This window comes from Corythoichthys intestinalis, chromosome 8 (assembly GCF_030265065.1).
Source record: "Corythoichthys intestinalis isolate RoL2023-P3 chromosome 8, ASM3026506v1, whole genome shotgun sequence".
In the NCBI taxonomy this organism is placed as follows: Eukaryota; Metazoa; Chordata; class Actinopteri; order Syngnathiformes; family Syngnathidae; genus Corythoichthys; species Corythoichthys intestinalis.
Window position 1 is genome coordinate 37139972 of NC_080402.1, and position 22572 is coordinate 37162543.

The window sequence follows — 22572 nt, forward strand, 5'->3', positions numbered from 1 at the left end:
GCATTTGAATTCATTCACTTTTCTAAACATAAAAGTTTCCTTCTCACTAGTTGATTTTGGTCCCACAGAGCTTTCCATCACGCCAGTTTTGGAGATTTTTCCTTACAGTAAAATCTACGAAGGAGACAGACTTGACATTATGTGCGGCATCAGAGACCTCATGCCTGACATGGAGGGAAATGTACACCTCTACCTGAGCCGTGGGACGCAGCTTCTCAGAAGAGGGAACACCAATGTCAACCACAGCATGATCGCATTGGCCAAGGACACTGAGGAGTTTGAGTGCAGACTGGAGATGGGAAACGTTGTGAAAGTCGACACAAAAAAGGTTGCAGTGACTGGTAAGAACTGTCTACTGTGCTGTTTTGCTTAGAATAAGATGTACTGTAGGTGCACGGAAATCAAAGCTGACTCATTGGCTGCCATTGATGGCAATTGACGTCCAGTGAGTTTTGACTGGAAGGGTCGGCAGTAGTCGTTTATCTTTTTTTTTTTAAAGTGCCTGCGACAGCATATAAAAATCTTATATAGCATTATTATTATGTGAATTAGAATCATACTTTGAGACGATTCGACTATATACAACAACTTGGCAAAGTGCAGATGATGAGAAATTAGTCTTTTAATCTACCGTTTAGCCACCTCTGTCATAATAGCGCTCCAGCGTCCCCAGCTGGAGGATGACGTCGGCAGGGTCACGATTACATCTGATTTAGAATTCAGCCCATTGAGAGGGAAGATTATGACACAGGAAAATACGAGACAGAGCAGCAAAATATCATCGCTTCAATCGCTCTAATATTTTTTACAGGATACAGTTGTGGTCAAAAGTTTACATACAATTGTAAAGAACATAATGTCATGGCTCTCTTGAGTTTCCAGTTATTTCTACAACTCTGATTTTTCTCTGACAGAGTGATTGGAACAGATACTTCTTTGTCACAAAAAACATTCATGAAGTTTGGTTCTTTTATGACTTATGGGTGAACAGAAAAAAGTGATCAAATCTGCTGGGTCAAAAATATACATACAGCAGCGCTAATATTTGGTAACATGTCCCTTGGCCATTTTCACTTCAATTAGGCGCTTTTGGTAGCCATCCACAAGCTTCTGGCAAGCTTCTGGTTGAATCTTTGACCATTCCTATTGACAGAATTGGTGCAGTTCAGTTGAATTTGATGGCTTTCTGACATGGACTTGTTTCTTCAGCATTGTCCATAAGTTCTCAATGGGGTTTAAGTCCGGACTTTGGGAAGGCCATTCGAGCCATTCCATTACCACTTTTGATGTGTGTTTGGGGTCATTGTCCTGTTGGAACACCCAACTGCGCCCAAGACCCAATCTTCAGGCTGATGACGTTAGGTTATCTTGAAGAATTTGAAGGTAATCCTCCTCCTTCATTATCCCATTTACTCTCTGTAAAGCACCAGTTCCATTGGTAGCAAAACAGCCCCACAGCATAATACTACCACCACTGTGCTTGACGGTTGGCATGGTGTACTTGGGGTTAAAGGCCTCACCTTTTCTCCTCCAAACATATTGCTGGGCATTGTGGCCAAACAGCTCGATTTTTGTTTCGTCTGACCACAGAACTTTCCTCCAGAAGGTCTTATCTTTGTCCATGTGATCAGCAGCAAACTTCAGTTGAGCCTTAAGGTGCCGCTTTTGGAGCAAGGGCTTCCTTCTTGCACGGCAGCCTCTCAGTCCATGGAGATGCAAAACACGCTTGACTGTGGACACTGACACCTGTGTTCCAGCAGCTTCTAATTCTTGGCAGATCTGCTTTTTGGTTATTCTCGGTTGAATCTTCACCCTCCTGACCGATTTTCTCTCAGCAGCAGGTGATAGCTTGCGTTTTCTTCCTGATCGTGGCAGTGACAAAACAGTGCCATGCACTTTATACTTACAAACAATTGTTTGCACTGTTGCTCTTGGGACCTGCAGCTGCTTTGAAATGGCCCCCAAGTGACTTTCCTGACTTGTTCAAGTCAATGATTGTTCAAGTCAATAATCACTCACAAGAAATTGCTAATTCGTGTTGCTGTATGTATATTTTTGACCCAGCAGATTTGATCACTTTTTCTGTTAACCCATAATAAAGTCATAAAAGAACCAAACTTCATGAATGTTTTTTGTGACAAAGAAGTATCTGTTCCAATCACTCTATCGGAGAAAAATCAGAGTTGTAGAAATAACTGGAAACTCAAGAGAGCCATGACATTATGTTCTTCACAAGTGTACGTAAACTTTTGACCACAACTGTGTATGGCGGAAAACACTCAGGTGACTTGAAGTTCCGCTCTGAGACCCCCAATTTGGCCAACTTTCAAAATTGTCCGATATGTATGTGTGATACATTGGAAAGCTCAAAATCTCAATTTTCTGGGGGAAGAAAAATTTTGGACAGGATGGCATTTTTTTTCAATGTTTTTTTAAACAGCAAAACCCTATATGGAGGTGAGAGCACACGAGAGCAGAATTACAGACGCCATGACTTTAACGAGATAGTATCACGTTCTTACCTCGTTTCGATCCAAAAACTCGCATGTCGCATGTATCACTGAGTGTCAAGACACAGCTGTGAATGGCCACAGCTGGATTTTTGGGGGATTTTATGGGTGAAACATGGTAATAATATAACAAGGGTCATGATGCAGAAATCGCAGACATCAAGGAGTGGTCGAAATTTTCTTTTTCATGTTATTTACCCTTTTAAACGTTAACATCCGTGACTTTTTTACAGACGCCATTTTTTTCATTGTGACCTAATTTGTTTAAAAGTTTAAAATATGCGAGTAAATAATTTTTCAAAATCGTTTTTTTTTTTTTTTTTAAACAAAATATTAGACATTAGACGGGCAAATTAAAAATAGTTTGGGGGCTTAATCCGCCATGAATCTGCTATGGCAGCATATAAACATATTGTTCCATCAAACACAACAGTTGTTTTGGCTTAAAATAAAGCAGTTTCTTTTAAAGAGGAGTGCAAGAGTAGAAACTGCTTTTTCAGTGTTGTCTGTGTTTTCCGACATATTTAAGTTTTTTTTCCCCCACTTGCTAAATAAATGGTATGGTCATGACAAATAACAGTCTTGCGCTAAATGGAATATGAACTATTAAAAATGCATTTATTCAGTACGACAGGGCAGACGTACTGCATAATGGTCAAAAATATTGACTTCTTGCGCCTCCCGAATGGTATTTTATGCCACCGGAGTTAGTACGGCTTTTATCATTTCCCTGCCCTGGCTTTGAAGACCGAGAAAAGAGCGTGGCAGTTAGCCAACATGCTAACCCGAACCGAGCAGCGTTTCCAAGTCTCATTCACGCCTTTCGAAAATGAAAAAGCACACAAAACTACCCCAGATCATGTCACACGGCGGCAGGGTTGACTGTCTTCACCGACAACTTCAACCGAGCAAGTTACAGCAAGTTACAGCTCATCGTTCCCCTGCTGCGTGCTGGAGTGCTCGTTGAGGGGGAAGCAGCTGGAGAATGGCCGCCGAGCAGCTGTTCCAATCTTTTTCGCCTTTCGAAAACGGGAAAAAAAAGCACAAAACTACCCCAATTCATGTCACACACAGCAGCGAGGGTGACAGCCTTCACTGATCAGCGGCGCGTAAGCTCGTGCTTCCCCTGCTGCGGGCAGGAATGCTCGCTGAAGGGCAGCTGGAGAATGACCGTCGGACAAACCGGCCGACGTTGGAGGAGCGCGTGGCTGCCCAAGCCCAACCCGAGGATAGTGGTCTATTGCCAGGCTCACGAAGAGGGCAGAGGGGGCTGGAAGTCTGGACAATATGGCGACGAGAGCGGGGGCTTCACGAGCATAAGCCGAATATAGCCTTCTCTCGGCGAGCATGCAAAGTGGACCGAGGGGGGTGTCGGCCGTCAGCCCAGTGGCCTACTCGGTGGACAATCAGCCACAAAATGCAAGCCACCTCCTTATTAAAACGTGTGCCATGATCCCAGTATTTGACATAATACAAAACACGTAGTTACTCAATTCCTCGTAAGTCCAATGGTCGCACAGTTGTCGGACTTGTTTTGGCCAATGTCCGTGAGGGACGGGAAATTTTTGAAACCCAAAAAGGCTCACATGCCTCTGCCTGGTGCAGCAACAAAAACCTGCAGCACATTTGGCTGGCGTGATGCGAAAAATCCGCAAAATCAGCAGAATCCGCAGTCCATGTATTGTGAGATGCTGACCCGGGTGACGACACATTCGCATTCCTCTTCAAAACAGGAAGTTATTCATTTTTCATGGCGTGGGATTAAAAAAAATTAAATATACAGTATAAATTGATCGCTTCCACACACATCCAAGCGGTCCATTTCATTCAGGAGCATAAAATAATGTGTGAAATATTAAATAAACATGTTTTTTTTCTGTCATAGGCACTTTAAAGCTAAATACTATCTGACTAGATGAATTTATATTTAAATTTTATTTTAGCAAGAAACATGATTTGCTTCCACGGGCCACATAAAAAGACGTGGTGTGCCGGATGAGTTTTACACCTGCAGTCTAGGGGCTCACACCTGACAAAAGCTTTGGGCACACTTCTCATTCGCCTGTGAACACTGCCTCTACCCTGTGTCAGTGTGGAAAGATAGTAATGCATGATATGTTTGACTGTATCCACAGAGCTCTTTTCAATGCCCACTCTCACCATGTCTCCAAGTGAAGTCTTTCAAAGGGAATACATGACTCTGAGCTGCAAAAGTGACAGCGTCGCTTCAGAGAGAATCCACAGGGATGAGTTGACTTACACTTTGGATCCACCGGAGAGTCTCCTGATCCCAAAGAGCACAGGCGTGTTTTATGGCAAAGCCCTGCTCTACGATTTCAACTACACTTGCATCGCTCAAGCCAAGGGCATCAGGAAATACAGTCAACCATTGACAGTCCGACCTAAAGGTGAAATGCATGCATCTTTCATAATGTATTACAGCATGCCTCATAATGGGACACAAAATCTCTTCAAAAAGAGCTCAAATTTGCATCATAAAGTCTGCCTTTACAAATATTAGCAATCTTAGCAGTAAATGGTATACAGAGTATATGCAATATAAAAATGCTTTGCACATCTTCCCCAAAATGAAAAATATCAAATTGCCCTTGCCATAGATTTCACTATCAGTTGATGGGAAACGGGGCACGGAGCCGCGCCATAGGGGGCCTATTTTTAAAAACTTAAAATTCAGATATTTTCAAAACCAAAGGCGCTAACGACCTAAAACCAAAACAGGCCCCTCCCTTAGGCATATATGAGTCTCCATGAGCAGCGGCATCAAAAAATTCAAAGTCGTTCCCTACTAAAATCCCGATTAGTTGTTTTTTATTTAAGTATAACAAAATTTAAAATGGCTATAAAATTCTCAGATTTTCTCGCTAGATACACAAAAATCACCAAATGCAGAGATAATCACGCCATATTTTCGGGATCAATAGCAATATTTAACATAACATATATATGTTTTTGCCCGAAATAGCGACTTTATTGATGATTAGGATGATTAGCTTGTTTTCAAGAGCTAATAAATCACACAATTTTCACATCAGAAACTTGATACTTGAGGAAAGCATGCAGAATCATCTTAATTTCACTCATCAAAAGCATTTTTTTCATTTTTCTATACACAATCACAACTTATTTAGGTTGAATTCCGATGTCACTATTGTCTCAGCGCGTGTTGCCCGCTATATGGCCCTCGTCGTTTTTAGATTTATATGTTACATAAAATACGCAAAAGCCGACTTTTTTTTTGTATGGACTCAGAAATGACAAAATTTCTTACATAAACAGGCAGTTGGCCAAATATCACCTGATTATTTGACTGTAAATTCATTGTGTATGAATATAAAATCCAACATGGTGGCCATCACAAAACAAATAACTTTTGAGTTGTAACTCTTGTAATTAAATGCGTAAATCCCGGAATTTCTATAAATATGAACGTAAAACAGTCTAGATTCTTGGTTGAAGGCAAAAAAACGGGCAGTTATCATTCATATTACGTAAATATTTCAGCTAAAGTTATGCTATTTTTTTCCCATTTCATTGTTTTCACAACATTTCAAATTGGATGCGTGGTGCGAAAAATCTAATAATTTCCTTGAATCCTCGACCAAATCACTCTTGACACACTCCTAGCTGCTATGTATGCACTAAAACCTTTATCCTGTTTCCGTTTCCACCTAAATCCGGTGTTTGAGTTTATAGCAGTGAAAGCTTTCACAACGCTTTGCTTGGCTCGGCCCCCTACAGGAGGCCGTGGCGCAATGACTGTTGGAGGTGTCTCGTCAACTGATTGTGAAGTCTATGTCCTTGCATTTCTCAATTTGGAATTTTTACTTTGCAAATAACGGACATGGCACAATGGCACAGGATTAAGATCTTAGACATTCTCTGTAATTATTTCAAATCAAAATAGGTCCCCAGGTAAAATAATCCTGCGCATATAGGGCTATAGTCTAATTCCATATCACAAATCGATAGACTTTTTATATCAATATATCACCCGGCCATACTATAGAGGAGCATTTGTGGGAAAATTAATATTGTAAATAAAGGTAAAGTGCATCTCTTCACTTGGGTTTCAGCATTTGTTGTTGTTGTGCTTCCAAACTTTAGTAACCGTGTCGACACCAAAGATCTCAGTGGTTGGCAGGGCAGTGCTTGGGCGTCCCTTCAAGATCCTGTGTCAGTCGGATACAGGCAGCCTACCCATAAACTACACTTTGCTTAAGGAATATCAGCAGCTGAGCGTGGCCAGTGTCAAAATGCCTTTTGAACAGGCTCTGTTCACCGTCACAGTCAACCACCCTGGCGAAATCAACAAGTTCATGTGCGAGGCCAAGAACAGCCAGAGGGAAGCGCCACTCAGCAAAAGATTAGATGCCGCTGTTGTTGGTAAATATTTGACACAGCAAGAGTGTTTTACTTTTAAAATACAGTGACAACATCAAACAGCCCTCCTCTACCTCTGCATTTGCTTCCACAGTGCCGCTGTCTCATCCGACCCTCACCGTCATCCCTAACCTGCCGGAAATTGCAGAGGGAGATCATCTATTCCTTATCTGTGGCGTAAAGGGCACCCCGCCCATCACCTTTAAGTGGTATCGTGATGACAGCAACAAACCGGTATTTACCACCACCTCTGACAAGAACAATACCGACTATCAGATTGAAGCATTGGGTAAAGATGACAGTGGTACCTACTACTGTGAGGCCCTCAATCACGCCAACAATGTCGTCCGCAGCGCACAGGTCACCATAGAAGGTGAGGATGCACATATTAGATGGTTACTATTAGGAATGTGCCCGATCTGATCACGTGATAGGAAATTTGGCCCCATCATATCATTTTCAGAGGATTGAAATTGAGTGTGAAAGATCGGGTTTTAAAATGTTTTTTATTTTCTTGTTAAGTATTCACCCATTAGCTGCCATTGACAGCGATAGACATCCAATCCATTTTAACTGGGGGGCTGGCAGCAATCGAGCTATCACTGAAAGCCCTCCCAGTTAAATTGGATGGGAAGTCAATCACCGTCAGTGGCAGTGAAATATTATATTTGTGATTCCGATCGCCTGTTTTCAAAATAGGTCATCCTTCTCCCGTCCAATTCAGCAAATCGGTGTACTTCAGCCAGCTCTCTGATTGGTTGGCTTCGTGGCACATTTCTAACCTGTGTGCCAAACTAAGCGCGCAGAGAAAACAAACCAGCAAGCGCAGGGTTCAAGAGCCTTATAAATCTTTTTTTTTTTTTTTTTTTTTTTTTTGCTCAAGATTATTTTTATCATGTGTTTAAAATCTATTATTAATCGCTCAAAATTTTTAATTGCTTGCTCAATATATTTTTCTGCGCTCAAAACCCATCATTGCTTGCTCAGAATAGTGGCACAAATATAACGCCGTAAAATATGATCACACAATGCCAGCCTTCCCAGTTGAAACAAATTTAATGTCCAGTAATGTCAATGGCAGGAAGGAGTTAAAGACCAAATGTGAAGTAATTTCATAACATGCCAAATAGGGTCACAATAAAGTAATTAAAAATTGTCCAACAAATAAAGCATGAAAAAATAATTTATATGTTGTATATTTGACAAAATAATCGCGTTTCCGAAGTTCAAGCCTGAAAGGGGACGAAACCGGAAGTGATACGTCACACCGAGAACAGCGATGGCAGCGCTCCATACGGCCGCCATACAAAGCCCTTCAAACAATGATTCAAACAGCGATAAATGCGATAGATCAAGAGTTGGAGGAAGAAGAGAAGGTTGAAATTTTATGTTGGACCTAACATGTATCAGCCAGACGCTAATCAGGATGCAAACAATGTGCCTAGACTACCTGACATGGAATGGAGACAAGACCCATTGAGATTACAAGATTGGTAAGATATAGGCTGTTATTATTTTCATGATTTGAAGATGCAGGCATTTGCACATAATTTTATGTTTTTGTCTCTGATGACATTGTTTAAAAAAAATAATAATCAGACTTCATGTTCATTTTGGCAGATCCGGCAGCTCTCGTACATATAAAATAATAATATAAAAACGTTGGGGGGAAAGAAAGAGATGAGTCGTTGATGGCTTTCTCCACTTTATTGTGGCAACAATAAGAAAACAAAATAATAGCGGACTGCCGCCACATTCGACCACGAAGTTTTGTTTCTCGTTCATCTCCCCCACGCCTCCTACTACTCACAGCTCTCCAGTCCCAGCGTCTCTTAAACAGATCATGCATAGTGTCTTGTTATGAGCTTTTTGTTGACAAAGGTATCGAACACACGACATGCTGTCAATGTTGTTTCTTTATTAACACATGGAGCTAACAGTACGAACACAGCTTGGAGCTCTCGGCAGGCTGTGCGGAACGATAGATAGAGCCTGTGCCTCTTTATCACACTCCCGCCTCACGTGACCAAAAGAAGAGTAACGTTGCGTGCACTTCAGGGTGCCTCGAAAAACATTATATCAGAATATTACACGCAGTTAGGACATTACAGTATAAAATAAAATAATAATATGCATAAATTCATTTACACAACATATCCCAAGAATTGCATGTAGTTTATGAAAATTAACGTCATATGAAAGAGTCGCAGATTTGTTGGTGCACTGAGAAGCTGGACCAACATATCACACTCCTGACATTTAAAAAAAAAAAAAAAAAACGAAGTTTTGCAGCATCTTGGGAGCAAGCAGCCAGGATCAAATGGTATTTCAACATGCCAAAAAGACTGTTGCATTTACTGTCTTTTTTCAAAAAGAAGGAAGATGGTTCAAAACGAGTCAGAAAAGTACATAGAAAAGAAAGAAAAAAAAGGAAAGTCCCACAGCATGGCAAGTGGGCATTTGCGTTTTGTTTTCAGCACCATTTTCTGCATAATGTAATGTCCGTAACTGTGTGCGGGCCCGTGAAGGGGCCATCGGACAGCAGAGTGGTGACGTAGCGGGAAGTGAGGAGAACAGTGTGGCGTGAGAGCGAAGTTGCCGGTCGCATGTTGCAGCAGTTCGCTATTATTTTTGTTATTTGTTATTTAACTATTGCCACAATAAAGTGAAGGAAGCCATCATTCACTCCTCTCCTTTCTATTTCCCTATTCGGGCTATTACAATATGTTCTGGGACCTGTCCACGTGCCGTCATCCCTGCGCTGTCATATGTACTTTGCGTTCCGGCACCTTATGATTTACAAATTAAGCACTGTTCCACAACAGTTGGCAGCTCTGCTTTGACAAAGTCATCAGTCATCTATCCAAAAATCACACTTACTTTTTTGCAAATCCTTGATCATAAGCAGACCGGTTGAGGAAGCAGGCATCTTCGAAGTCTTTGTAGCAGAGAACACAACTCGATAATTGCGTGAAATTCATTCGCTTAGTGCGAACAAAAGATGTCCATTTACGTGCCCTGCTATCCTTCAGCCACTCATACAACTTTTCTTTAGATTGAGAACAATACATCGCCACACACCGCCGTGGCATCTTACCGAGAAGTAATGCAACAATACTGTGTGAATGGAGGACTTCCCTCGCAGTTCTCGGTGTGACGTAATTTCCGAAGATTTCCGAAGATTGTCGAAGAAAAGCATTTTCGTTGTCAAGGGCGTTGCAATGGGTTAAACAAAGAATCTGGAAGGGTTGCGTTAAAAAAAAAATAACGAAAATATCCTTATAATTGTTTAGCCATTGACATTATTCAAAAACATGGTTGGCCAACCTTACTTCACATTTGGTCTTTAAGGAGTACAACATATGTATGTATGTATGTATGTACCGTAATTGCGACTCATTGATTTATTTATTTGGGTTAATAGACAACACTTTAATTCCATTCAAAAGTGAGATAATTTTCTGGATGACACAAAATGACATCCGTCATAGGCATTCATTAATTCTCATGGCTGTGTCATGTTATATTTATGAAAGTCTTACGACAGTCTCATGGTGACGCCACTGTCATATTGTTCCTAAATACCATAACTTGCAATTAACGAAACCACTGGAACAGTAACCGAAGAAATAATGAGCACAGAACATGAATTTTGATTGTTATTTACATCTGCAGTGCTGCAATGCATGCTAGGAGGCATTTTGGACGACAACAGTGTTAACAGCAGGTGGTAGCAGAGGGTCACTGTCTCTGCCAAGGGAGCAGTGATGACCAAATGAAGCTTCTTGAAGCAATGAAGCTTTGCCGCTTCATTGAGACCAAACCTGCGCCCTTGATATAGATACACACATATACAGTATGTACTTATATATATATATACCGTCATTTTTCGGATGATAAGGCGCACCTGACTATTAGCCGCTACCCACCAAATTTGACACGAAAACGGCATTTGTTCAAAGATAAGCCGCAAAGGACTATAAGCCGCAGCTGTCCTCACTGTATTATGGGATATTTACACCAAAATATATTAACTGATAATACTTTATTTGACAGCGGCATCGTAAGACTGTCATAAGAACAAATGAACCACCATGAAGCTTTGCAACCAATTGGTTCAAAGTTTCTATGAACAAATGCCGTTTTCGTGTCAAATTTGGTGGGTGGCGGCTTATAGTCAAGTGCGCCTTATTCTCCGAAAAATGACGGTAAATATACAGTATATATACATATATACTATATGCGTGTACCTACTAGTATATCAAGGGCGTAGGTTTGGTCTCAACATTGGTAGGGACGGTAAAACAGCTTAACCTGCATGTACACTTTTTGCTGGGGACGGGACATTAATAAGGCCGAACAGATTGGGAGTACGGGGGTCAGGGCTACATTTCTCACGAATAGGAATCTAATTAATTGAAAGGCTAAATGATCAATGCAAATAAATCTGTATTGACTTATACTAACTTTCATGTGTATTGGTCAGGTGATAAACCGTTCAATTCAAACCTTTGTTTTCAAAAACCTACTTAAGAAACATTTTGAAAACTTCCAGAATAAATGTCTGGATTTTATTAGCTAATTTAAATTGCAATATTTGAAAATAATTATATCAACATACTTCCATACATAATATTTACCTTTACTATGATTAATGTTTGATTATCTGAAAAAATGTCTGCCTCTGCTGCAAATAAAAATATTTGAAATAATGTAGAAAATGGAATAAGTACATTTTGAATAGGACAAAATTAGCTATATAACTGGACTCATTATTATATGCAAATAAGGTTGCTTAAAAGTCAGTGGGGACAATTTGAGCTTCCTGAAAAGTTGGTAGTGTTATGTCCTTAACCTATGCCCTTGATCTATATGTGAACTTATATATACAGTGGGGCAAATAAGTATTTAGTCAGCCACCAATTGTGCAAGTTATTCTACTTGAAAAGATTGGAGAGGCCTGTAATTGTCAACATGGGTTAACCTCAACCATGAGTGACAGAATGTGGAAAAAAACAGAAAATCACATTGTTTGATTTTTAAAGAATTTATTTCCAAATTAGAGTGGAAAATAAGTATTTGGTCACCTACAAACAAGCAAGATTTCTGGCTGTCAAAGACGTCTAACTTGTTCTCGAGGTCTAACGAGGTCTAACGAGGCTCAACTCGTTACCTGTATTAATGGCACCTGTTTTAACTCATTATCGGTATAAAAGACAGCTGTCCACATTTTCAGTCAGTCACACTTCAAACTCCACTATGGCCAAGACCAAAGAGCTGTCGAAGGACACCAGAGACAAAATTGTAGGCCTGCACCAGGCTGGGAAGACTGAATCGGCAATAGGTAAAACGCTTGGTGTAAAGAAATCAACTGTGGGAGCAATTATTAGAAAATGGAAGACGTACAAGACCACTGATAATCTCCCTCGATCTGGGGCTCCATGCAAGATCTCACCCCGTGGCGTCAAAATGATAACAAGAACGGTGAGCGAAAATCCCAGAACCACACGGGGGGACCTAGTGAATGACCTACAGAGAGCTGGAACCACAGTAACAGAGGCTACTATCAGTAACCCAATGCACCGCCAGGTACTCAAATCGTGCACTGCCAGACGTGTCCCCCTGCTGAAGAAAGTACACGTCCAGGCCCGTCTGCAGTTCGCTAGACAGAATTGGATGATCCAGAAGAGGACTGGGAGAATGTGTTATGGTCAGATGAAACCAATATAGGACTTTTTGGTAGAAACACAGGTTCTCGCGTTTGGAGGAGAAAGAATACTGAATTGCATCCGAAGAAAACCATACCCACTGTGAAGCACTGGGGTGGAAACATCATGCTTTGGGGCTGTTTTTCTGTAAAGAGACCAGGACGACTGATCTGTGTAAAGGAAAGAATAAATGGGGCCATGTATCGAGAGATTTTGAGTGAAAATCTCCTTCCATCAGCAAGGGCATTGAAGATGAGACGTGGCTGGGTCTTTCAGCATGAAAATGATCCCAAACACACAGCCAGGGCAACGAAGGAGTGGCTACGTAAGAAGCATTTCAAGGTCCTGGAGTGGCCTAGCCAGTCTCCAGATCTCAACCCCATAGAAAATCTGTGGAGGGAGTTGAAAGTTCGTGTTGCCCAACAACAGCCCCAAAACATGACTGCTCTAGAGGACATCTGCATGGAGGAATGGGCCAAAATACCAGCAACAGTGTGTGAAAAGCTTGTGAAGAGTTACAGAAAACGTTTGGCCTCCGTTATTGCCAACAAAGGGTACATAACAAGGTACTGAGATGAACTTTTGGTTTTGACCAAATACTTATTTTCCACCATGATTTGCAAATAAATTCTTTAAAAATCAAACAGAGTGATTTTCTGTTTTTTTTTTTCCACATTCTGTCTCTCATGGTTGAGGTTTACCCATGTTGACAATTACAGGCCTCTCTAATATTTCAAGAGGGAGAACTTGCACATTTAGTGGTTGACTAAATACTTATTTACCCCACTGTATATACCTGTATACAGGGGTTGGACAAAATAATGGAAACACCTCTAAAAAATCAACAAAAACTAATTTAATATGGCGCAGTTACAGCCTCAATTCTCCGAGGTATTGATCCATACAACTTTTGAATTGTTTCCAAAGGAATTTTAAGCCATTCTTCAGTTAGAATGCCCTCTAACTCTTTTAAAGACGATGGCGGTGGAAATCGACGTCTTAATTGAATCTTTAAAACGAACCATAAATGTTCGATAATGTTGAAGTCTGGGGATTGTGTTGGCCATACAAAATGCTTTATCAAACTCTGCTAAAATGCTAAAACTCTATTAGAATGTTCCTCGTGCCATTCTTCAACAATTATGTTCAGTGATAATGATGCCAAATGTTAGGTGTTTCCATTATTTTGTCCAACCCCTGCATATGTGTGTAACTACAAACTTTGCCGAACAAAGAATATGTCCAGCGACAGCAAAGTCAAGAATATCACAACCAAGTTCATCAAATTTTTCACACTGGATGACCAACTTGATTGGAAAACAAGTTAAAATTTAAGTTTATTTCTGTTAAAGATATATATTTTAAGGCAATTTGTTTGCAACCGTATTTTGTGCTGCACAACTGATTTGCATTTTTTTTAACCACTGCTTTACTAATAACCAGGGGTGCACATAATTTTTTTGCCCAGGTTCTCAGAGGAGGACCTGGAGATGTGACTTGGTCCTCATTGAACTTGAGAGCCGACCCGCCTGATGCGATAAATTTATGACAAGCTTTACTTAGAGCCAATTAACTTTAATTAATTATATTAACAATTAATGCTTGATTAACATCAACTGGCACAACAAAATTGCCATTACTTTGAAGTGAAATGTAAAGAAATAAAAAGCACCAATTCAAAATAAAGGGCATTATGCGGCTCCCACATTAACTCCAACCCTTTTTAAAAGTGGGATGTCCTCCTCATAAGACCTTACTGAACGTGCATGTTTAGCTTTGTAAAATGCGAGCAAAAACACGTTTGTCAGTGCATGTCGCTGTTCATTACCTTTATTCCGCCACTTGTCCATAGGGAGAGCGGGGTCCTGTTTGACATCGATAGTTTGCTTAATTGCCACATGCTCTCTGTTTTTTTGTGCTTTTCAAAGTTTGGATGGCTGAAATTCTTTGACCCTACATAAAATGCGCTGCTCTTATCGGCGACATTGGGATTCTCACAGCACATTTTGTACCGCATTTCCGTGCGAGCATCATTTGCTTCTAGCCATGGTACCTCCTACTTTTCAGCAAAAGTCCTTTTTTTCGGTAGCTCCGGTGACGTCTCTGTCGTCTGTCTGTCTTTTGACGGGGGTGGGGGAACACGGAAGTAATTACTCAGTGTGGCCTGCCTCTTTGACATTTTGAGAAGTTATTTTCTCGTGTCCGCCGCAAATACGGTGGTCAGACATCGTAACGCAAAAGTTCGTATGGAAGTCGTTGAGGGCCAGCGCGTTTGTCTACGTCCGGTACGCATGCGCGCATGCGGACCACTTATGTGCACCCCTGCTAATAACCCTTTTATATGGCTATAATGTTGGGATAGCTTTGCTCAAATTGGGAAAAAAAAGACATTTGGATGTGCTTTTATTTCCTTCTTGTACATTTTTCTACATTTCCAAGGTATGGAATCGCAGATCGTCAAAATCAGGTGACTCGGACACACGTGTAGAAATATGTCTTTGGGTCATCCTCAGTTATCTCAGAGAATTCCCATTCAGCTATATATTGGTGTTCCAATGCTTACAAAAAAATCAAATGGTTTATCTTTTATAGCATATTTATTATTGTTTTTCAGATTTATTGACTCCGCAAAAAGTGCGTGGCATATGTATGCTATTATGTTGGAATTTCGCACCATATAGTTGGTTTCTGTATTCACAACATGATAATGGCGATGTATGAAGAGATAAATTAAATTGGCTAAATCTGAAGTTTAGGCCCACATGCACAGTCCACCACTAATTATCATACAGGTTGCGCGATGGTCAAGAAGCACACTTATTTTTATGTTTTCCAAAAACACGTAATTTTCTTAATCTTTGTCTCTGCAGTGCGCCTGGCCTTATGGAAGAAGGTGGTGATCGGGGGCTTCTGTCTTCTGGTGCTGTCGGTGGTGGTGATAGTCATTGTGCTGTGCTTCAGGTCCAAGAGAGGTAGAGACACCTACGATCCCGCAGCAGCTCACTCCTCCTTAGTTTGACTATGTATGAAGCAACCTTCTCCCGCCTACTCTCTTCTGCTTTTCTCACATCTCCTCTCTTATTGTAGGTAAAAGGGAAGCAGCTGCTGAATTGTCAGTGTGAGTTGGCTCCACTACTTGCTTCCTCTCAATGTGACGGATGATGTATAGCTGCGCTAGTCATAGTGGATGTGTATTGTTAAATTGGCTGGGATGATAAGGGCCGATGCCAGATCTCTAGACAAAAGGTTTCATCTTGGGTGACCCAGTCAATGGACAGCTCGGAATACAGGCGTGACAACACACGAAATGCATCAAGATACAATCTGTAATGAAATTGTTATGGTTTGTAACCATTGTAAGGGGTATTGTGATGTTAAAAAATAAAAAAGGGAGAAAGACAGAAAAGAAGAAGATGAACCATTTCAAAACTTTCCACTTGCAACATGAGCTATAGCACTAATAACAAACTGCAATTTTATGAAATAGGATTTTTTTTTAAATACCGGGATAAAAACATTACAAAACCACACTATTACATTTTTTTGTTGATGCACATTTGATTTTATTTCAACACTTCAGAGTTTTTGGCTAGAGGTCTATTGCTGGGTTCTGCCTGTCAAAAGTACTCTAAACTAAATATATCAGATTTTAAGATCATTTCACTCATAATTGAATTAAAAATCAAGAGGAACCCCAAATCCTGACTACAAAAAAATGCATCCCTATTCTTTGTACACTTTTTATGAGTGCAAAACACAGACTGGATATTATGTCTAGATAATGCTTCCACTTCCTCCCATTGTGCAAACTGGCAAGGAAGATCAGGCTGTCTAAAACAAATTTGAAGATTGTCACATGATGGTGATATTTTTGAGAACGAGCTTGCTTGCTTGTGATCAGCAGAAGGAAATATTTCCGTAAGGTATACTACAGTAACTTTTTCATATTAATTACATCCACAACTCCAATGTATTACCTAAAAACCTGCTTCCAAATGTGATTTTCCCTTTTTTAATGCAATCATTTTCTTCATCCTTCAAAGGTGAGCTAAGCCTATAGCATCTTAACCCTTTATAGGGCACACATTTAACTTAATTGGCTGCCATTTGGATTGGGAGGGGCCAATGAGTGAATGCTCATTTGCTATTCATTCATTCGCCCTACCAAGTCAAAATTGATTTTTGCCATCCTTCCAAGTTCATAGAAATTGGACATCTACCATCTTCAATAGTACTGGAACGCGAGCATTCTCAGCCATTCCTCCCAGTTTAAATTAATTTCACGTCTATTATTGTCAATGGCAGGTAATGTGTTAAGTGCCATGAAATTCTAAAATAGAAATCAACCTTAGAGTGTTTTTGGAGGGGCATAACCAGAGTGTATTTCTGACAAAAGTATGTTAAATAGTAATATCAAAAATATACAGTAATGAGTGATCGTTTTATATGTCAATGTGTAATTTTAATTGAGGCCTGACACCCAAATTTGTGGACATTGCATGTGGGCTACATGCCCCATAAATATGATGTGGACGCCAGGTCTTAATAGGATTATTTTTTTTGTTTTGTTTTGGTTTGGTTTTTAATGCCAGAAATTTAAAAAATAAAATATTTTGTCATCCCTTGCCAAAAAAAACAAATAAATAAAACTACACAGAGCTGTCCAATTGTGATTAGATCACCCAAGATGTCATCATGGAATCAAAACAAGCTTCAATGCCGTCCTTGTTGTTATGCTCAATTACAGTGGTATGAAAAAGTATCTGAACCTTTTGGAATGCCTAACATTTCTGCATAAAATCACCTTCAAATGTGATCTGATCTTTGTCAAAATCACAGAGATGAAAAAACCAGTGTCTGCTTTAACTAAAACCACCCAAACATTTATAGGTTTTCATAATTTAATGAGGATAGTATACAAACAATGACAGAAGGGGGAAAACGTGAAACATCACATTTAATACTTTGTGCCCCCCCCCCCCCCCCCTTTGGCAGCAATCACTTCAGTCAGACGCTTCCTGTAGCTGCAGATCAGTCTGGCACATCGGTCAGGACTTATCTTGACCCATTCTTCTCTACAAAACTGCTGTAGTTCAGTCAGATTCCTGGGATGTCTGGCATGAATCGCTGTCTTTAGGTCATGCCAAAGCATCTCAATGGGGTTCAAGGGTGGACTTTGACTTGGCCACTCCAGAACGTGTATTTTGTTCTTCTGAAACCATTCTGAAGTTGATTTACTTCTGTGTTTTGGATCATTGTCTTGTTGCATCATCCATCCTCTTTTTAGTTTCGACTGTCTTACAGACGACCTCAGGGTTTCTTGCAAAACATCTTGAACTTTTGAATTCATTCTTCCATTAATGATTGCAAGTTGTCCAGGCCCTGAGGCACCAAAACAGCCAAACATTATGATGCTCCCTCCACCATGCTTCACTGTGGGGATGAGGTGTTGATGTTGGTAAGCTGTTCCATTTTTCCTTCACACATGATGTTGTGTGTTGCTCCCAAACAATTCATCTTTGGTTTCATCAGTCCACAAAATACTTTGCCAAAACTTTTGTGGAGTGTCCAATTGCCTTTTTGTGAACATTAAATGAGCAACAATGTCTTTTTTTAAGACAGCAGTGGCTTCCTCTGTGGAGTCCTCCCATGAGCACCATTCTTGGCCATAGTTTTACATACTAGTATAGTTGATGTGTGCACATAGATATTGGATTGTGCCAGTGATTTCTGTAAGTCTTTAACAGACACTCTCAGGTTCTTTTTTTAACTCTATGAGTATTCTGCGCTGAACTCTTGGCGTCATCTTTGGTGGACGGCCATTCCTTGGGCGAGAATCAACAGTGCCAAACTTTCTCCATTTGTAGACTTCTCTGACTGTCAATTCATGAACATCCAGACTTTTAGAGATGTTTTTTTATCCTTTCCCAACTTTATACAAATCAACAAGCCTTGATCGCATGTCTTCAGACAGCTCTTATGACCGAGCCATGATGCACATCAAACAATGCCTCTCATCAAGACAATTCTAACCAGGCGTGTGTTTTAAAGTGGGCAGGGCAGCTTTAAACCACTCATCAGTGATTGGGCACACACCTGACTTAGTTTATTTGGTAAAACTTGGTTTCAATTGCTCTTTAAAGAGCATACGACACCAGAAAAAAAGTCTTACATGGCATTATTATGTGAATTCGAATCATATTTTGAGACGATTCGACTATATACAACAATTTAGCAAAGCGCAGATGACGAGAAATTAGTCTTTTAATCTGCCGGTTAGCCACGCCTACAATTATAGGGCTTTAGCGTCCCCAACAGGTGGATGACGTCAGCGGTAGACTAGGCTCATCGGTTTTACTATTCAGCCCATTGAGGGGGAATTGTTCAGAACGAGGAAAACGCGACGAAGACAGCTGCAAAATGTCATTGTTTCAGTCTCTCTACTACCAATATTTTTACAGGATATTCTTTTTATCCAAGAATTTTTCCCCAATAGCTATATAAATGGCTTGAGAAGGACCAGTCAGCCCATCGAGGGGGAACTATTCACAATGAGGAAAACGCGACGAAGAGAGCGGCAAAATGTCATTGTTTCTGTCTCTTTACTTCAATATTTTTACAGGATATTCTTTTTACCCAAGTACTTTCCCCAATTGCTAAATAAATGGCATGGTCATGACAAATAACAATCTTGTGCTAACTGGAATATAAAATAATAAAAATCCATTTATTCAAGACGACATGGCAAAATTACTCCATAATGGTCAAAACAGTCGACTTTACCTTTACTGTCACACCTCCCGAACGATATTTTATGACACCTAAATCGGACATATGTCATTTCCCTTCCCCGTCTTCGGAGAATGTAAACAGACCAGAAGGAGCAACAGCTAGCCGACATGCTAACCCGAACCGAGGGATGTTTCAAAGTCTTCGAAGTGGAAAATCACACATAACTAGCCTGGATTATTTGACATGACGACCCGGTTGTCGAGTTTCTTTGCGGATCGGCAAACCGCCCGGCGGAGAGCAATTTACAGTTCGTTCGCTGAAGGAGGGTGGCTGGAATTGTAGTGCAGCTAACGTGCTAACAGCTAACTGCTAATGGGCATGAGGACAGCTTTTTACATGCCTATCAATGATCAAACGTAAGTAGTCCTTTATTTAAAGGAATTTTATAGTGTTTACTTTGTAATCACTGTATTCGTATTTGACATAATACAAAACAAGATATTTACTCACTTCCTTGTAAGTCCAATGGTCCCACAGTAAATATCCACGGTGAATGGGAACCTTTTGAAACTCCAAAAAGGCGCATACGCCTCTCCCGCATACAGAATGATTTTTCTGCAGCCGTTTGGCTGGCGTGATGCAAAAAATAAAAGTATTAATCCGCAAAATCAGCTGAATCCTTCGTCCTCATACACAACAGTACACTGTAGCGTGAAGAGGACGTCTTCTACCGTACACGTCACAGCGCCCTCCTCCTCAATGCGAGACCGAAGCCGGAAGTCACTCATTTTCCTGGCGCGGGATTCAAAAAACTAAATAAATATAGCGATCGCTTCCACACACATCCAAGCGATCCATATCATTCAGGAGCATAAAATACCGCGTGTATTATGAAATAAACATGCTTTTTCGTGTCACAAGCACTTTAAGTCCCCTTAGGCAGAGGGATCACTTACTTATCCCCCCCCCCCCTTCTTTCATTGTTTGCATGTTACCCTTATTAAAATATGAAAACCTGTTTGGGCGTTTTTTGTTAAAGCAGACACTGTTTTTTCATCTGTGTGATTATGACAAAGATCAGATCACATTTGATGGTGATTGTATGGAGAAATGTGACAAATTCAAAAAGGTTCGGATACTTTTTCATTCCACTGTAAGTCCATTGAGAGACAGCCATTCTTTCCAGTATGAGCCCATTTGCTCGTAGGAGTTACATATTCCATTATGCAATCTAAATTATTTTTTTCAACCATTAAAACAGCTGTTATTAAGAAAAGAAAATCCTCTTAAAATCAGGCTATAGAACAATTATCCTCTTTGGTGGTACTTGCTTGATTTTCAAAGCCTCGACGCATTTTATGGGTCCGACGTAAAATATACAAGAATGCTTCTTTTGCACAGTAGTGGGAGTCCATAGTTTTATTGTTTTTGTTATGCAAAGACACGTTGTATGTGTCATTGAAGAAGAAACTTACTTGAAACTTTAAACTGACACAAGTTGACCTCAACACACCAAATCTGTAGTATTGTTCTTGACATTTTTTAGGCTTCAGATAACCTGACATTTGTTAGATTCCGTCCAGTTGACTTTATTCTCACCATTTCTCAGAAAGCCTTCGAGCCCTAAATCAGATGACTCTTTAACAGTGAGTCTAACCCGTGACACAGAGGTTAATAATGCAGCCCCAGGTAGATAGTTTTTTTACTTTTTCTTGTGTCCCACCGGCTGTCTTCATTTCATAGCATGTTATATGTGGTAGCCATTGTGATCCATCCTCATTCCATCATCTATGTTCTAATATGCATGCAGGGGTCATATTGTTGTAACCTGACTGCCTCTGTTTAACATAAACATCTGTTTTGTTGTTGGTATCCTGTTACATGAGAGAGTGTTTAGCCGTTGACATGCTGCATGTACATTGTCGCTCTTTGTGTATTCCCGAGGCAACCAAAACAGGAATTATTGTTGGGATGGTGACCTGAAAAGCAGAAAATAGCTGCTTTAAAACTGAATACTAGTGAATGACATTGTCAAGTGTTGCAAACTGTTTAGAGTACCCATTTATCATCTTGTTCCAGACGGAGTGCCACACTATGATGGCATGGAGGGGAGGGTGACCAATGGGACACGAGCTAGCGCGGTGTCGCTTCCCACTGACATCAGCAACAGGAGCAGCTTCAGTATCCCAGCCACAGTGTAGAGATGCCCTGCTTTGCAAGGGGCGGGGAGACTCTTTGAAAACAAACTTTTAAAAAATTGTTTCAAGAAACACAAAAAAAAAAAAAAAAAAATTTAAAAAAGGGGGGGGGGTTGTTATTTTTTCTCTGACAATTTTCTACATAGAGGGATGTGATGAAGAGAAATGACTCGCCTCCTGCTGCTCCCTCTCCCCTCCCCCTGCAATCTAGATGGCCTTTGTTTTTCTTTTTATATTTATATTTAACATCACTGTCTATGTCCTCTGCTTCTTTGTGTGAACGAGTGCATGTTTTTGAGACTGCTTTGTATGTTTTTCGCGTCAATGTTGAATTCCTTTTATCAACATCAGAGGAAATGTGTGTATATATGTTGGTTGATTCCTTGAATTGCTCAAATTCTTTTAGAATAAATAAATTGGTTCGATTTAGATTCGTGTCATCCCCATTCATTTTGCTGCATGCAGCTACTGCATATTGTTAATTGTAAAAATGCTTCTAAATGTTTTTTTTTTTTCACTATGTAAGATTGTATGCACAGAGCCAAAGCAAGACAACCAACACTCCTAAGACTAATTTGATGAATTTCCCAAAAAGGAATGCACTACAGTGACTTCCTTTACCAAAGTGAAACAATGGAGTCTGCGAGAAACTTCCTATGTTGACACAAAACATCTTTTGTTGGTTCGAATGTGCGTAGCATGCAGAGGAAATTAATCTCATAACCCTTATTTAAACAACGTGAGATTACATTACCAGCTGGGGATAGGCAATGTAGTTTTGTAACCATAATTGAATGTGCTAATGGATCTCAATGACACCTGGTGAGCTGGTAAAATTACAAAACAAAATAATAATTTGCTGAACTTGCTTTACTGTTTTATGGGTACATTAATATCTGAAATATTTTTAAATGAGCTGAATACAGCCAAGTAGTTTTGCTTTAAATGCAAATATACTATAATACAGTGTTTCTATTTTTTTAGCCACATTATGCAAAGCTAAATGAATCCTCAGCATGCAGG

The 22572-nt window shown here is 40.2% G+C and overlaps 1 protein-coding gene across 8 annotated transcripts in view; it reads left to right on the forward strand.

The window, feature by feature from the left end:
• pecam1b (platelet and endothelial cell adhesion molecule 1b) overlaps positions 1-22572 on the forward strand; it is a 36244-nt gene that overhangs the window by 7834 nt on the left and 5838 nt on the right. Inside the window, exons 5-12 of one of the 8 annotated variants that reach the window (XM_057844754.1) lie at positions 69-341; positions 4646-4918; positions 6636-6914; positions 7006-7284; positions 15490-15591; positions 15707-15737; positions 20961-21040; positions 21431-21978. In XM_057844754.1, coding sequence (XP_057700737.1) covers positions 69-341; positions 4646-4918; positions 6636-6914; positions 7006-7284; positions 15490-15591; positions 15707-15737; positions 20961-21040; positions 21431-21552 — 1439 coding nt within the window. In that variant the 3' untranslated portion in view covers positions 21553-21978. Of the gene's footprint in view, positions 1-68; positions 342-4645; positions 4919-6635; positions 6915-7005; positions 7285-15489; positions 15643-15706; positions 15738-20960; positions 21041-21430; positions 21979-22572 lie in introns of those variants that run through there. The other 7 variants (XM_057844752.1, XM_057844756.1, XM_057844757.1 and 4 more) reach the window with 7 other exon arrangements.